This window comes from Arachis hypogaea, chromosome 1, assembly GCF_003086295.3.
Source record: "Arachis hypogaea cultivar Tifrunner chromosome 1, arahy.Tifrunner.gnm2.J5K5, whole genome shotgun sequence".
In the NCBI taxonomy this organism is placed as follows: domain Eukaryota; kingdom Viridiplantae; phylum Streptophyta; class Magnoliopsida; order Fabales; family Fabaceae; genus Arachis; species Arachis hypogaea.
In genome coordinates this window covers 60,986,420-61,004,389 of record NC_092036.1, presented here as the reverse complement: position 1 = coordinate 61,004,389, position 17,970 = coordinate 60,986,420, and the positions used below count along the sequence as shown (strand labels likewise).

The window sequence follows — 17,970 nt, the reverse complement described above, 5'->3', positions numbered from 1 at the left end:
AGAGTGTGCTTAAGAGCTCTGGACACCTCTAACTGGGGACTTTAGCAAAGCTGAGTTACAATCTGAAAATGTTCACCCAGTTATGTGTCTGTGGCATTTGTGTATCCGGTGGTAATACGGGAAGACAAATGCTTAGGGCCACGGCCAAGACTCATAAAGTAGCTGTGTTCAAAAATCAACATACTAAACTAGGAAAGTCAATAACACTATCTGAAGTCTGAGTTCCTATAGATGCCAATCATTCTAAACTTCAAATGATAAAGTGAGATGCCAAAACTGTTTAGAAGCAAAAAGCTACAAGTCCCGCTCATCTAATTAGAACTAAGCTTCATTGATATTTTGGGATCTATAGTATATTCTCTTCTTTTTATCCTATTTGATTTTCAGTTTCTTGGGGACAAGCAACAATTTAAGTTTGGTGTTGTGATGAGCGGATAATTTATACGCTTTTTGGCATTGTTTTTACATAGTTTTTAGTATGTTTTAGTTAGTTTTTAGTATATTTTTATTAGTTCTTATGCAAAAATCATATTTCTGGACTTTACTATGAGTTTGTGTGTTTTTCTGTGATTTTAGGTATTTTCTGGCTGAAATTGAGGGATCTGAGCAAAAATCTGATTCAGGCTGAAAAAGGACTACTGATGTTGTTGGATTCTGACCTCCCTGCACTCGAAGTGGATTTTCTGAAGCTACAGAACTCCAAATGGCGCGCTCGCAATTGCGTTGGAAAGTAGATATCCAGGGCTTTCCAGAAATATATAATAGTTCATACTTTATTCAAGTTTAGATGACGCAAACTGGCGTTCAACGCCAGCTCCATGCTGCATTCTGGAGTAAAACGCCAGAAACACATCACAAACCAGAGTTAAACACCAAAAACACGTTACAACTTGGCGTTTAACTCCAAGAAAAGCCTCTACACATGGAAAGCTCAAGCTCAGCCCAAGCACACACCAAAGTGGGCCCCGGAAGTGGATTTCTGCACTTAGACTTATTTCTGTAAACCCTAGTGGCTAGTTTAGTATAAATAGGACTTATTACTATTGTATTATTCATTCTGGATACAATATTTCATATTTGGGGAGGCTAGTCATTCACCCATGCCTGGACCTCTAGTCCTTATGTATTTTCAATGGTGGAGTTTCTGCACACCATAGATTAAGGGTGTGGAGCTCTGCTGTACCTCGAGTTTTAATGCAATTACTACTATTTTCTATTCAATTCATCTTATTCTTATTCTAAGATATCCATTCGCACCTAAGAACATGATGAATGTGATGATTATGTGACACTCATCACCATTCTCACCTATGTACGCGTGACTGACAACCACTTCCGTTCTATAAGCAACAAAAGCTAGAGTGTGTATCTCTTGGATTCCTTAAACAGCATCTTCGTGGTATAAGCTAGAATCCATTGGCAGCATTCTTGAGAATCTGGAAAGTCTAAACCTTGTCTGTGGTATTCCGAGTAGGATTCAATGATTGAATGACTGTGACGAGCTTCAAACTCGCGAGTGTTAGGCGTTAGTGACAGACGCAAAAGAATCACGAGATTCTATTCCAACATGATCGAGAACCGACAGATGATTAGCCGTGCGGTGACAGCGTATTTGGAACATTTTCACTGAGAGGATAGATGGTAGCCATTGACAACGGTGATCCCCTAACATACAGCTTGCCATCGAAAGGAGTAAGAATGATTGGATGAAAGCAATAGGAAAGCAGAGATTCAGAAGGAACAAGCATCTCCATACGCTTATCTGAAATTCCCACCATTGATTTACATAAGTATCTCTATCTTTATTTTATGCTTTATTTATCTTTATATTTTCAAAAACTCCATAACCATTTAAATCCGCCTGACTGAGATTTACAAGATGACCATAGCTTTCTTCATACCAACAATCTCCGTGGGATCGACCCTTACTTACGTAAGGTATTACTTGGACGACCCAGTGCACTTGCTGGTTAGTTGTGCGGAGTTGTGACAAAGTGTGATTATGTTTGAGAGCACCAAGTCTTTGGAGCCATTGTTGATGATCACAATTTCATCCACCAATACATAAAGACAAAATTAATGAATTAGAAATTATTCCTTTAGGTAGTTCTATATCTGCTTTAATGGGAAATATACCTGAAAAATGTAGTGACCCAGGCCCATGCATGGTTAACTGTACCATTGGAGGTGTGATATTTTCTAATTGCATGTGTGATTTAGGAGCGTGTGTTAGTATAATGCCTTTGTCTCTATATGATGTTTTGAGGCTCCCTCCCTTAAAAATATTGGCAGCTCGTTTTGTATTAGCAGATAAAAGTATTATTACAGTGGCTGGAGTTGCTGAAGATGTATTAGTGGGTATTAAAGGTCTTACTTTCCCCATTGATTTTTACATCCTGGAGATGCCCCAAAATGACTCAGAGAAGCCATCATCAATCCTACTTGGAAGACCTTTCTTGAAGACCTCGAAGTTCAAATTAGATGCTTTTTCAGAAACATACTCTTTTGAAATAGACGACCGAGTAGTAACCTTCAATCTGAATGGAGTTATGAAGCACCCCTCCCTCCACACCTCAAATATGCTTACCTCGAGGACAAGCAGAAGTTTCCAGTTATCATTGCACAGGACCTCACTTCTCAACAAGAAGAGCAACTACTTAGTGTGTTGAGGAGGCACAAGAAAGCAATTGGGTGGAGTTTGGCAGACATAGTTGGCATCGACCCTCAAGTTTGTGAGCACAGAATATTTTTAGAAGACGGAGCAAGACCCGTTCGTCAACCCCAAAGAAGACTGAACCCCACTATCTTAGAGGTTGTCAAGAAGGAAGTGACCAGACTACTAGAGGCAGATATTATCTACCCCATCTCAGACAGTGAATGGGTAAGCCCAGTACAGGTGGTGCCCAAGAAGTCTGGAGTCATTACAGTGAAAGAATGATCATGGAGAGCTCATAGCAACCAGAGTACAGAATGCCTGGAGGATCTGCATTGATTATAGGCGTCTCAACCAAGCCACTCATAAGGATCGCTACCCTCTTCCATTCATTGATCAAATGCTAGATCGCCTGTCAGGTAAATCACATTATTGCTTTTTAAATGGTTACACAGGCTATTTCCAGATTCATATAGCCCCTGAAGATCAGGAAAAGACTACTTTTACATGTCCTTTTGGGACTTATGCCTATAAGAGAATGCCATTTGGCTTGTGTAATGCACTAGCTACTTTCCAAAGGTGCATGATAAGTCTTTTCTCTGACCTTCTTGAGGACTGTATGGAGGTTTTTATGGATGATTTTAGCGTTTATGGTGATTCATTTAGCCTTTGCTTGGATAGTTTATCTAGAGTACTAGATAGATGTGTCAGTACAAACCTTGTATTGAATTTTGAAAAATGTCATTTTATGGTAAAACAATGAATTGTACTAGGACATGTTGTGTCTAATACTGGCATTTTTGTAGATCCAACAAAGGTGGATGTTATTTCTAGTTTGCCTTACCCCTCCTCTGTGAGGGAAGTCTGTTCATCCCTTGGCCATGCAGGTTTTTACCGAAGATTCATTAAGGACTTTAGTAAGGTAGCACTTCCCCTATCCAGGTTACTGCAGAAAGATATCGAGTTCGAGTTCAGCAAGGATTGCAAACAAGCGTTTGATAAGCTGAAGACCGCCCTGACTCAAGCTCCAATTGTGAGAGGACCTGACTGGAGCCAGCCATTCAAAATCATGTGCGATTCTTCCAACCATGCAGTAGGAGCAGCGCTGGCTCAACTTTAAGGTAAGGAACCTTTTGTCATTGCTTATGCATCTAAGACTTTAGACACTGCTCAGTCTAACTATACTACTACTGAAAAAGAGCTGCTAAGGTAGTAGTGTATTCAGATCACGCAGCTCTAAAGTATTTATTAGCTAAAAAGGAATCTAAACCAAGGCTTATACGTTGGATACTGCTACTACAAGAATTTGATTTAGAAACAAAGGATAGGAGTGGTAACCAGAATCTAGTGGCAGACCACTTGAGTCGCCTTTAGCACATTAAAGATGACTCCACTCCTATAGCTGGTAATTTTCCATTTGATAACCTACAAGCAGTATTTGAGGTAGTCCCTTGGTATGCACCTGTCGCTAATTATCTAGTTAGCCGCACTTTTCCTCCAAAGTTTACTAAGCACCAAGAGACAAGCTGAAAAGCGAGTCTAAATATTATATATGGGATGACCCATATTTATGGAGATGTGGCGCTGACCAGGTAATTAGAAGGTGTGTGCCTCAATCAGAATTCCAGTCCATTTTAGAGGCCTGTCACTCATCTGAGAGTGGAGGACATTTTGGCCCTCAAAGAACAGCTAGAAAAATCTTAGACTGTGGATTCTGGTGGCGTACTCTTTTTAAAGACGCTGCTGAATTTTGTAAATCTTGTCCCCCATGCCAAAGGTTTGGTAATATATCCCAGAGGGATGAAATGCCTCAACAAATTATGCTTTTCTGTGAAATTTTTTATGTTTGGGGCATTGACTTCATGGGTCCATTTCCAAATTCTAATGGTCACCTTTATATACTTTTAGCTGTAGATTATGTTTCTAAATGGGTGGAAGCAATTCCTACCCGTACTGATGATGCTAACATTGTTGTTTCCTTTGTTATAAACCACATTATTTGTCGCTTTGGATCACCACGAGCAATCGTGAGCGATCAAGGCACCCATTTTTGTAACAGGAAACTAACAGGATTACTGAAGAAGCATGGGATCATTCATAAAGTAGCAACAACCTACCATCCTCAGACTAATGGGCAAGCCGAGGTGTCTAACAGAGAGATAAAGCGCATATTGCAGAAGATAGTCAAACCTCATAGAAGAGACTGGAGCACCAGGCTACAAGATGCACTCTGGGCATACAGAACAGCGTACAAGACACCCATTGGTATGAGTCCTTTTCGCTTAGTCTATGGAAAGGCCTGCCATCTTCCAGTTGAAGTGGAGCACAAAGCTTTTTGGCCAGTAAAGGAGTGCAACATGGGATTTGAGAAAGCCGGAGCTGAAAGGAAGTTGCAACTGCAAGAATTGGAGAGCCTTCGCCTAGAAGCTTATGAGAACTCAAGGCTGTACAAGGAGAAAATGAAAGCTGTACATGATCAACACATCAAGAGGAAAGAGTTCCAACCTGGGGATTTAGTCCTCCTTTACAACTCTAGACTGAGGCTCATGCCAGGCAAGCTGCGATCAAGGTAGGAAGGTCCATATAGAGTCGAGAAGGCTGAGCCGTACGGAGTTTTTCACCTAAGTCACCCTTCAAGCTCTGAACTCATCAAGGCTGATGGACATCATTTGAAGCTCTACCATGGTGAGAAGGTGACAAAAAACAAGAAGTTAGATATCTTCCTCTTGGAGGATCCCCTCGCAACTGAAAACTGAGCTACTGAAGCGTCCAACTTAAGGACGTTAAAGCAAAGTGCTAGGTGGGAGACAACCCACCACGGTATGATCGTTCCTCTTATTCTCCTTATCTTTCCTCATCTATAACTCTTCTCAGTACTACTGCCTATATCTTGCACCTCATCTGCATACTGCATTTGCATAAAAAAAAGAGAGAGAAATCGCATGCGACGCGCCAGCATCCCCGACGCGTCCGCGTCCTATGAGCATTGGAAATAAAGAAAATTGGACAGAGAGTTGCGCCAGAATGTGGCTGGAGGCGTGCCTTTGGCACACTTTGATCCACGAGACCGCGTGGATGACGCAACCACGTCATTTGTAAATTGGCCTCCCCATGCGTCCGGGTTGACCACGTGAACGCGTGGCCCTGCAATTCGACGTAACAAGGGTGAATGGCCGAGAGTTGAGCTGGACTTGGGCTGCATTTGTGCTATTCGCACAAGTCCTTCCACGCGAACGCGTGCCCTACATGTCCGCGCCGTTAATTCCATCTGGCCATCCACGCGATCGCGTCAACCACACGATGGCGTCACCCCCAAATTCTGGCAAAACACAATTTAAACAGAAAGTTGTGCGAGCACGAAGCTGCCCTCACACCATTAGCGCAAATCACGTCACGCGTCTGTGTGACCGACGCGTCCACGTCACCTCACTTAAGGGCTTTCCACGCGACCGCGTGCCCCACGCATCCGCGTCGTTTGCGCCGCCCAACTCATTCAAATCTGCCAGACTGTTTTATCTTTTCTTTCCCCCCAATCTTATTTCTTTCTCCCCTCTTCCTTTTTCCTCCATTCTTTCTCTCTTCCACCCCCTCTCTTCCACCACCATTATCAAGGTTTTTCTTCTCTCTTCTTCCCTCCTTACTTTTTCATTCTTCTTTTTCTTATCTTGTTTTCTTTTTTCTTTCTCTTCTACTTTTCCTATCCATGTTTTCTTTTTCTTTTCCTATTCCTCCTATTGGTGTTGGAATTATATTTGGGTCATTATTTTTATATGTTGCTTATGGATTGTTTGGGATTTGTTTAAAGAATTATATATTATTTTTATAAGGGTTAATTGCATGTTCTAATTAATATTTTCCATACCTTATTTAACATGCATGCTATGTGTTTGTGAAAACACCCATATGGCATTTTGCACTATTTTTAGATTTCTTTTAAATCTACTACTCTATATGCCTGCTTTTCACAAAACCCCTTTTCTATTTCATTACTTAAATATAATTGTTTTTTCAAACATATTTTTAATTTGAGAGACTTGGTAATCTAATTTGGACATTGAATGCTTGATCTATGCTACTCGTGCCCTTTGCCGGCATGCCAACAAACACCTTGCATTCAATTTTCCTCACATGTACTTGCTATATTTCCATTGTTGATTTGCCACATGTAGTCATGACCATGTATTCACATCATTATCCATACCTGTGCATTGATTACCACCTTTCCTATTCTTTTCCTTGCTATAACCCTTGAATGCTAATGTCTTTCCTCGTTTCCTTTTAGGATGGCCACCAAGAAAGGGAAAGAGAAAGCTACCCCCAAATCCACAGCAAGGAAAAGAACAAAAAGAGCATTAGTGGCAGAGCCTTCTTCAACTACAGTCAAGCCCACAACAAAAAGAATTAAATGGATTATAAAGGTTGATGAAAAGGAGAGAGCCTTCCCAGCAAAGGACACTGCACGATTTCTAAATCGCTACTGTGAGCAGATGTTTCCTATTCTGGCAGCTCGGAATTACAACAATGAACACCTTCTTATCCTTCCGCCTCGTATTGCCGATTTTGTTGAGCCGCAAATTGTATAAAGACATTGGGGATTCCTACAAAGACAGCCACGACAGGTCAATCTTTCTTGGGTAGTTGAGTTCTACTCTAACTTCCACCTGCCGACCCTGCAATCTGTTTATATACGTCAGAAGCAAGTCCCCATTACAGAAGAAGGCATTCAGCGAGCCTTAGATTTTCCCCCTGCTCCGGAAGGATTGGACGCTTTTCAAGAAGCCGCAATCAAGTGCCAGGCGTACAACTTTGACTGGGACGCTGTTCTCAGAGTTATCGCTCAACCTGGCAGCAAATAAATCTTCGGATACCATCGTTCCTGTCCTAAGAGAATTTTTCGGCTTCCGCACTTACCTTAGAGGCTCACGTATGGGCACAGATTATGTCCCATTACGACTTTCCGAGCACTCATGAGTCATCCTTCACCGCAGACATGGCCGTTCTACTATGGTGCATCCTCACAGACCAGCCTCTAAATTTACCGAGACATATCTGGAATGCTATGGGACACGTGCAAATCGCGGGAAACCTACCTTTCCTGGCCTTGGTCTCTGATCTTGTCTCAGCAGCCGGAGTCTCCTACAGAGCTGGAGACACCAAAGCCATACTTCCACGGGATGATCAGTACGTCCCTAACAGAAGATATCTCAGGCCACCACTTGCCACTACCAGCCAGTCCACAGAGGATACTGCATTTCCTCCACCATCTACTAGTCAGCTGCTACATCAAATATTGAAGCGGTTGGACCAACAAGACAAGATAGCAAAGCTCCAAGAGCGCCGCAACTACCGCCGTTTCAATTATCTCAAGGAGCTACTTACAGGAAACCACAGACCTGACGAGGACCCAGGCACTCCGGACTCCACTTCCTTTACCAGCACAGGGAGGCATGACGGTCCCGACTGTGGAGATACTGCCACTAGCCCACCATTGTTCCTGACAGATGGCACCGAGGACAGTGCAAAGCCTTAAGTGTGGGGAGGTCGGTCAGTACCTGACTTCCGGAGGTAATTCTTTTCCCCCTAACACCAATTTCTTCTTCTTTAGAATATGATAGATTGTATATTAGTAGGTTAATTGCATGCATGTTCTACCTGATTGAAAAGACAATAAGTTTCTTTTAAGACCATATATTTTTCAAAATTTCACTAATTTAAATCAAAATATTTATATTAAATTTGTTTGAAGTTGAAATTGGAACAGAATTTTTAAGCTAAAAAAAGAAAAAAAAAAGAGAACACACAACCCGTGAGACCTTGAGCCTAAATACATGGTTACACTATTTAACCATAAACATTTTTTTTCTTGTGTGTTTACTTCTCTATGATTGTAATCTGAATTTTGTTTTATCCTATATCTCCAAAATTAATGTGTTATGTGCATGCATATGATTGAGGTCATTGTTTGTTTAACTCACATATCCCAAATAAGCCAACCCTTTTTAACTACCTTTGTTAACCACTTTGAGCTATTTTTAATCCCATTCATTCCATATTGTACCACATTACTAGCCTTAAGCGGAAAACAATTGAAAATCCCAATTGAATCTTTGGTTAGCTTAAGATAGAATTTGTGTGTTAATTGAGTGTGGAAAAATTGTGGGAATAAAGGGTAATAGAAAAAATATCATAATAGGATAAAGGAAATTTGGGTACCTATTCATGTGAAACCATAAAAGGAAATTACAAATCTATGTGCGTTGATAAGCTATACAAAAAAAAGAAAAAAATATAAATAAATATATATATATATATATATATATATATATATATATATATATATATAATCTTTATTTTAGTGAATAAGGGGGCAAAATCACCCCAATGATAAGTCATAATTTAATAATTAATGTACATGTGATAAAATTAAAATAAAGGTTGATACATGAATATGGAATGTGAAAAGAAAATTCTGGGTAGCTAAGATGAATGTTGAAATTATATAGAGTATATGTGTGTTAGGTAGGAGCTTGGGTTAATTAAAGATTCAATATACAAGCTCACTTAGCCATATGTGTATCCTCACCTTTACCTTAGCCCCATTACAACCATAAAAAGATCTCATGATGTTTACATTGGCATTTTAAAATTGTTGATTGATTAGGTGAAAAACAATTTTTTTTGAAAGCATGATTAGAGAAGGATGGAGTGATAACCCCATATGCTAGAGATGATTAAAGTACACATGCACCAACAGTAAGGGTTCAATGCTCAGTCATGTATTCCCTGCTTTCACAAGCTATCTTCTTACAAATTTATCTACTTTTACAATATGCTCTGAATTAGTGAAATCTGCCCCATATTTTGTCTTAGAGAACTTATCTATTTTTAATCATGTAGGCCAACTCATATAGTTGTATTCATATGCATATAGGTTGCATTGCATTACATGAGTCTTGCATGTTCCTACTCATTCATATTTATCTCCTTCAACTTAGCATGAGGACATGCTAATGTTTAAGTGTGGGGAGGTTGATAAACCAATATTTTATGATTCATATTGTGTTTAATTGTGTGGTTTTATCAAGTCTTTGCCGACTTATTCATATGATTTGCATGTAATTACAATTCCTTCCTAAAAATACTCTATGATTGAAAACATGCTTCTTTGGCTTTTATTTTCTTTTATTTAATCCTCTCTTATTACCATTAGATGCCTTGATATGTGTGTTAAGTGATTTCAGGAATTACAGGGCAGGAATGGCTTAAAGGATGGAAAGGAAGCATGCAAAAATGGAAGGAACACAAAGAATTGAGGAGATAACCAGCGAGAAGTCACGCAGTCGCATGGCTGACGCAACCGCGCGAAATGGAAGAAATAACAGTGACGCGCTCGCGTGCCTGACGCAACCGCGTGGATTGGAAGCTGCATGAACGACGCGAATGCGTGGATGACGCGCACGCATGGTACGAGAAACGCTGAGTGACGCGAACGTGTGGACGACGCAGCCGCGTGACGTGCGCGATCTGCAGAATTTCAGAAGTCGCTGGCAGAGTTTCTGGGCCAGATTTCAACCCAGTTTTTGGCCCAGAAACACAGATTAGAGCCAGGGAACATGCAGAGACAGAGAACAACATTCATTTCGCATAATTTTTAGTTTTTAGATCAGAATTTACTTCTCCCCTAGGTTTTACTCACTGGAACATTCATTAGGATATTGAAGATTTTGGCTTTAGCTTTTGAGAAGAGTCTACCTCCGGTACTAGTCATTATATTCTGTTATTTACTTTTCATTTATTCTTCCATATTCCTAATTCCTCCAGAGTTGACATTTGATTATTTTCACAAGTTATTAATATAGACTATTTTTATTTTTAATTAATCCCTTTCATTATTATTTATCATGTCTTCTTTTATTTTTCCCATTGATTCTGTGAAGTTTATAATTATGATGAGTGAGTAGTTCCATAACTTGATTAGGAGATGATTGAAAGGAAACCTTGAGTTGAATCACCTTCTAATCATTGACACTAGTCCTTCCCATGGGAGAGGATTAGGACTTGTGATTAGAAACAACTTTCCAACTTGCTTGACTTTCCTTTACCTAGTAAAGGATAACTAAGCAGAGCAACTTCCAATTATTAATTAATCTTGAGAGTACTTCAACAAGAATAGGGCTTCCAACTAATCTACTCCCAATCAAGGCTTTTATTTAAAATTAATTAAATTCTCTAAATTAATTTCCTGTTTATCAACTCAACTATTTTTGAAAACACCTGATTGATAAAATAGCACATCTTCCTGCAACTCGTTGGGAGACGACCTGTGATTCATACTCCCAGTATTTTAATTTCAATATTGTGACAACCCTTCTAAATTGATAAGCGGATTTTCGGCTTGTTAAGGACTGTACTTGCAACGTATTTCTATTAATAATTTCTTAATTCACCAATTTCCGCCACGTCAAACCCTTTTCGCATATGAGATTCTTTCATTATCACTATCGTAATACTCAATCTTTTTTTTACGACTCTTTTTTTTGTGGACCCTAAAGTGAATATGCAGAAATTAAAGAGAAAAAACAAAGATACTAAACAAGACCTATGGAACATGTAGATAAATAAGAATTTACCTACGACGTGTAACTGTTACCAGATGATAAGAATTTATTAGAACGAAGAAGGATGAAGGGATAAGAAAAAAGATGGAGAAAAGATGCAACAGAAAAATACAGTAGAAACATAAAGGATAGATAAAGGAATTTCCTACTAGACCTCTAAAAAACTTGTTCTTAGCAACCTATGTCACTAAAAGGGTTTTCCTACTAGACCTCTAAGAAACTTGTTCTTAGCAACCTAGGTCACCGGAAGGATTTTTCCTACTAGACCTTCAAAGAACTTGTCCTTGACAACCTAGATTAGAAGGATGAACATTGAAAGAGACCACCACGCAAATCGCCTTAGTGTTGGATCCTTTAATCTTCTTCATGCAATAAGCGAAGCAAATCACTCACCTCACTTAATCACACTAAAAACATGCATAAAGCAACTAAACTTTTTATTCATCAAAAGTTATGTAAATTATGTCACTAAAGGTGTTTAAATAGGCCCCTAACAAACTAACTAAAAGATAAAGATAAGATAACTTAATTTAAATTTCCTAAAGATAAGATAACTAATTTAAATCAAATTTGATCTTATTGGATTAGAGTAGATTTGATTTAAATTTTAAAATCCTAAAGATATGATAACTAATTTAAATCAGATTTGATCTTATTAGATTAGATCATATTTGATTTAAATTTAAAATTCCTAAAAATACTACTAAGCAAATTTGAAGTAAATCAAATCTTCCAACAAACTCTAACAGCAAAACAAACTAAAATAAATGCCTAATAAATTCAAAAATAAAATTAAATTTGTGTCTTCCATTGGACTTGAAAAATGTTGGGCCTCTTGCTGTCCTGACTTAGTCCAATGGGCCTTATGAGTTGTCGTCATTTCAGCACCACTATTTTTGAGACGGACTCTTGGTCTTTTTTTATGTCCAAGACCGGCATGGTATGATTCTTTTAGTATTTAGATCTTTGAACGTGACGAGATTACCATTCTGTTCCTTAGCTCTAAAATGACGAAAATACCCTCTGAACACATATCAAGTTGATAAACAACAGCTTAACAACCATTTTACAATAATAAATATTGAGTTACTTCTTTCTATAACTTGTTTAAATTCAAATGCTTTATTTTCTGCATTTGATAAGAAGTTAAATCCTTTAATTAAATTTTATCCACACGATTTTTTTTCTATTCGATTTTTGGCATTTTATAGTCAACAAGAGAATTTGATATTAAATGTATGACATGATAATCAATTCTCAAATATAACTGGAATTAGTTCACTGTCTCAAAAGTTGGTTGAAATAAAAAAAATATTATTTATTCATTAATGTTTTTCGAATTGAAATTAATTTTGACCTTGTCTATAGTAATGACATTAATTGAAAAAAATTTTCTGCTATAAATATAGACTTCATAATTAGATGAGAAATGAGTGGTTGAATGCCTGCTTAGTGACGCATATGAAAAAAAGTCATATAATAATGATGATAACAAAATATTTATTTAAAATTTCCAACATATAAAACAAAGATTTGAAGATGTGAAGATACTTGGTGACTAGTATATTTTTTTTCTTTGCTGTGTTCTGAAAGTTAACGTATATTGTTGTTTTGGTTTAGGATTAATATATCTTTTACGTTAACGTGTATTTTTTTAACTCAATACAAACTTTTCGAGTCTGACTTTGGCTTACATGTCACCGAGATCTTAATAGCAATGCTAAAGTAACCTTGGATGAGAGTGAGGAACAACAATAACTATTAGGAATGAGAAGTGTGCTGCTGTGGGTAGTAAGTACGAATAAAACTTGATGGTTTGTCCAGTCAGCCGATATATCTAGAAATTCGTAAAGAATATAAACATTTGAAGAATTAGAATTTTATGTAAACTTATTTTTTGCATCTAATAATATTAAAGGTTTTTAATATTTTAACCTATCTCTCTTCAGAAGTTTCATTATGGGGCTGAAAAATGAGAATGGACACAACACAATGACGAGCATTTCCTTTGCAACATCCACAATTAAATTATCGATCATATGAAAGGCCAACTACATTGAACTAAGTCCAATCCCTTGGGTGGAATTCACTTGGAATGTATGAAACTCCCCATCACGCCACCAAACTTCAGAATCAGATGTATCCCATGCATACAAATCCTTCAACCTTGTAGCTGCCAGCTTTGATGCTCTTCCTGGGATTCGGCGTGCAGCCACTCATTGATTTGAGTCTCATACTGCATTTATCAGCATTCAGCAACCTATCTAACTATTGGCAGATAGCTAACAACTGTCTGTAACAAACTACGCCTTCATTTCAATTTAAGAAACTCGCTAACAGAGACACACATGGAGGCAGGTTGGATGATGATGATGAACATAATGCCACCATCCATGGCCGCTTACAGACTTGACAATAATAATGATGTCGAAAGAAAAAATGAGAACCAAATTGCCTCCATGTAATTTATTGCCAGGCGTACAATGAACAAAGCTGATATACACAAGCAGTTAGAAGCTACTATAAGGAAGAATATTTTAAATAACTATCACTAGAAGATGCACAAGCACACAGAAGCAGCAGCAGTAGCAGCAACTGTGTATGTATATTAGCATACCGTGCCTATTATACTGCAAACCAAAGGCCTATGCAAATTCTCCAAATAGCTTCTAGAAACTTCTCCGACATGTTCTACACTTCCTCTTGAGCACTTCTGCTACTTTTTAGGATATTATACTTGCAGAGGGGGCAGGTAGCATTAATGTATAGCCATTTGTCCACACAAGCACAGTGAAAATGGTGACCACAGGGAAGTTGTCTTAGATCAACACCATCCTCATAAGCAGAAAGGCAGATGCAACATTCCTAGAGTTCAGCACCAAATCAGGAGTGAGGAAATACTTCGTATTAGAAAGATAACAGATTGAAACCAGTTTCTTCAAAACAAGATAATACCAAATTTAACTTGACCGTTCATGAATCATAGTGTCAATTCTTATTATATTAAAGTTTTCCAGATACTATTAACAAAAGCCCGCAAAGAGATGCAAGGTTAAGTGCAAACAACCAAAATATATACATATTGCATCCTCCTGCATAAGAATGTGTTCAGGACACGACTCCATCGTCCAGATAACAAAATGACAAGACCACTGCATCAAGATATAAAAAGTGTGCTTACACATAGCAAAAAAGTACTACATACCGCATCCTCGTCAGAAAGAACATGTTCAATAGGTGAATCAACTCGGCATTCTATCATTACTCCCCCAGCAGATCCTTGTGTATTATCAGTGAGTTTCTCATTGTTTTCATTCCTTTGGAATTTGAATTTCGACAACTGCTCAATATCTTCTTTGGATGCCCCTTCCTGCAATTTTTTTAGACCCCCAGAAAAGGCAAGAGGGAAAAGGAACAATGTAATTAATACATTGCAACAAATTTCTTACAATTAAATACTACTAAGCTACAAGACACCGATTCATGTTAAATCGAAGTTAATATGAAGAATGCTAATCTGGACTTTCTGTGAAGCAGACACCTATTGCAGATTGGAAGCAGTGATTGTAACAATTTTGTTGCTTGCTTAACTTCCACTAATAACTAGATTTTAACTATCACCAACAGTTCCCTTATTTTTTTCCTCCCCTGGAAAAAGAAAAGAAAATAATGGCTGCTCACATCGAGAGGAACTGATTTTTCTATGCTTAAAAATGCTATTGTTTCTTGATATTGGTTAATGTTAAAGACGACATGAGACAAGTTGCTGAATTCTTGCGAATGTAATTTAAAATCTACTTTTGACGAGAACATGCACCGAAAATTTGAAATAATGATTTTGTGTATATATACCTCTGGTTGTGTATGACATTCGCCCCCAACAAAATCCCAAAATTATTATGAGAACCCCATTAAAAAACATATAAATCTCTCTTTTATATCAAATAGAAATTCCCTTTCAGACTAAATACATAATGCTAAACAAAAACTTATTAAAGGCACTAGATTCATAAATCCACACCAAGTCCTAAATGCAAACAAGAAACAGTAATGACTATAACTTGCCTGGTCTGCAACTGCATATAGAAGTGCAATGATGCACGGAAGACAACAGCAAACAGCAATACCAATGATGCATGCCAGTGCAATGCAGAAAACGACAAAGAAAACATCGAAACCCAGGAAGACTATACATAACCTGCCACAAAAGTAAATCCTGTCAATGGCCAAATCCAGTAGGTTTTGTCAAGGTATTGAATAAAGCATATTGATATAAATAACACAGACAAGTTGATCTTATGGGAGAGAGAGTTCGTGTGCCATGTAGGTGTGACTAACACAGACAAGTTGATCTTATGGGAGAGAGAGTTAGTGTGCCATGTAGGTGTGACTGGGCACACACACACACACACACACACACACACACACAGAGAGAGAGAGAGAGAGAGAGAAGAGAGAGAGAGAGAGAGAGAGAGAGAGAGAGAGAGAGAGAGCAAACCAATAAAGCAGAGGAGCCTCTTGGGTTAAGTCTTGACCACTAGCTGATACCCAATAGAACCCAACAACCCACCAAATAAAGGAAAACATTGTGTTGGCTGATTCCAAATGCTTTGCCATGCTGCTTGGGGAGAAAACAAGAGGGTAAACATGAAAATGCATACAGAGAAAAAGAAAACTGATAAATAAACCATAAACTCTTACTCAATGATACTGATTTCAGAAATTACCACAGTACACTTTTTAACCATCAAAACCATGTTTCTACACACAAGGTTAGAAATTAAGAGAGAAATGCATCATGTTAATAAGTGGTGACACAAGTTATTAATCTTAATAGTGGCAGCATACAACTTATTTTAAAATTAAATCAGGGAGATAAGGCACTTGTCTAATATAATCTTTTATTACAAATTCAAATTAAAAAAATATGATTTAAACTTGGTCATTTTGGTTCAAAAGTGTTTCTTCACTATCAATATATCACTTATACGTGTGCTTTGAGAAATTGAACAATATAACTATCATCTCTCTCTCTATAAAGCATTTAATATATTTTGAACTGATGAGAAGATTGTTTCCCAAAGCAATTCAGTCAAACATTGAGCATATCATGAAACTCCCATCAGTCCGTTGCAGTTTCATCACCTTGTAAGCCCATATAAAACATATACTGGGTTTCTTAAGACTAAAAGATGGAAATAAACACATTTTTGGTAACAATTTATGTGAGGAAAATTCATCGCTTTTCAGCTTTTCGTCAAAAGCTATCACAATTAAAAGTTTGATTATAACCTATTCTGATTCTAAATAAGCTAAACCTACAGTTATTAAAGCCTTTGATTATAGCTGTTTAAAGAAAAAGGAAAAGGTTAATCCAGACACACACTTAGTAGAATCCGAATCCTAATTATAAGGCTCCATCACTCAAAGCAGCATGAATTCACACCAGGCATCAATTTATTCTACTGACCTAATGTTTATTATCATAACAAATTAACAACAATCAGAATTACAACATAAATTTCAATTCAAAATCAGTCCATCATCCATAAACCACTATAAAACTCAAGCTACAGCTTCACCTATATAACATTCAACAATAAAAATTTTAAAAATAAGAAAAGAAAGAAAGGTTACCTTGTGCCGTCCTCATCGAATTGAGCCAATGTCAAATAGTGTCCAGAACCTTCCATGGAACCGGAGCTTAAATCTCCACTTCCCCCGACGCCAACTCCATCAACACCTTGAACGACGTCGCTCGTGCTCTGCTGCTGCTGCTCCGTCCTCCTCCTCCTCCTCCGATACTCAACGCACACGCACGCCACGTGGACAATGCACTGCGCCGCGTACCCTAAGATCCACAACCTCAGCGGCGCGTTTGGCGACTCGTTCCGGCTCAGGACTAGCACAGCGACGCCTGCCACCACGAACGCGAAGTTCCAGAGGACGTCGAGCACCACCACCGGCTTCGAGTACGCCCAATCGCTCTGCCGCTCCTCCAGCTGCGCCGCCGCCGTCTCCCTCACCACCATCGACGGCTCCCGCATCGACCTACGCCCGCTCCCCTGCCGGAGAAACCGCGCAGCCTGGCGGAGGCTCTGCCGCCGAACGAATCTGCGGCCGGAGTTCGATTCGCCTCCACCACCGCCGCCGTTAGAGTTCGCGATTAGCGGCGTTTGATCGACGGTGAAGTCGTCGGGGGAACGGTTCGACGACGGTGTCGCCGCCATGCGTTCGTTGCGTTTCTTCTGCTGTGATTCCCGGAATAGGTGACTCGGTGAGTCGACTCAGAACGTGTGAAATTGCTCTGTGGTAGTGTTACAGAGAAGAGACAAAGAATCGATAAATTTGAAAGAAAATTGTTTGTGAGTGATGCCTGAAAACGGAAATTGAGGTATTGAAGCGTCTTTTGGTGGTAGTGATGCCTCTATCCGGTGCCGTTTTAATGTTTATTTTCGTGATTTAGTTAATTGGTGTTTATCTTTTTCATTTTCTTTTTCCATTTTTTTTCTATTTTTATTTTCTTCGCGCTAAGAACAGTTGGTACTTGGTAGCCTGGCAGGTCCAATATCAATTATTACCAAATGTTACAATGAGCATTTCTAAACTAAGTATTTCATGAACTTTCACGAGATACAGATGTCGTCGTGGCATTGATTTCCAATAGATAGATAACGATGATATCGACATCATTCTTCT

General features: G+C 38.6%; 1 protein-coding gene across 2 annotated transcripts; it reads right to left on the bottom strand.

Moving 5' to 3' along the window:
* Window positions 1-13,565: 13,565 nt before the first annotated feature.
* Window positions 13,566-17,877, bottom strand: LOC112805275 (E3 ubiquitin-protein ligase At1g63170). Of its 2 annotated transcripts, none has more exons than XM_072198584.1 (5): window positions 16,909-17,877; window positions 15,770-15,889; window positions 15,333-15,469; window positions 14,477-14,637; window positions 13,566-14,136 (listed from the first exon to the last, which is right to left on the bottom strand). In XM_072198584.1, exons 1-5 carry the CDS (start codon window positions 17,499-17,501, stop codon window positions 13,963-13,965), a joined length of 1,185 nt encoding a protein of 394 aa, XP_072054685.1. In that variant the 5' UTR covers window positions 17,502-17,877; the 3' UTR covers window positions 13,566-13,962. The 2 variants fall into 2 exon arrangements, with proteins under 2 accessions (XP_072054685.1, XP_025703463.1); XM_025847678.3 differs by having other exon boundaries at window positions 14,477-14,641; window positions 15,337-15,469.
* Window positions 17,878-17,970: the final 93 nt, after the last annotated feature.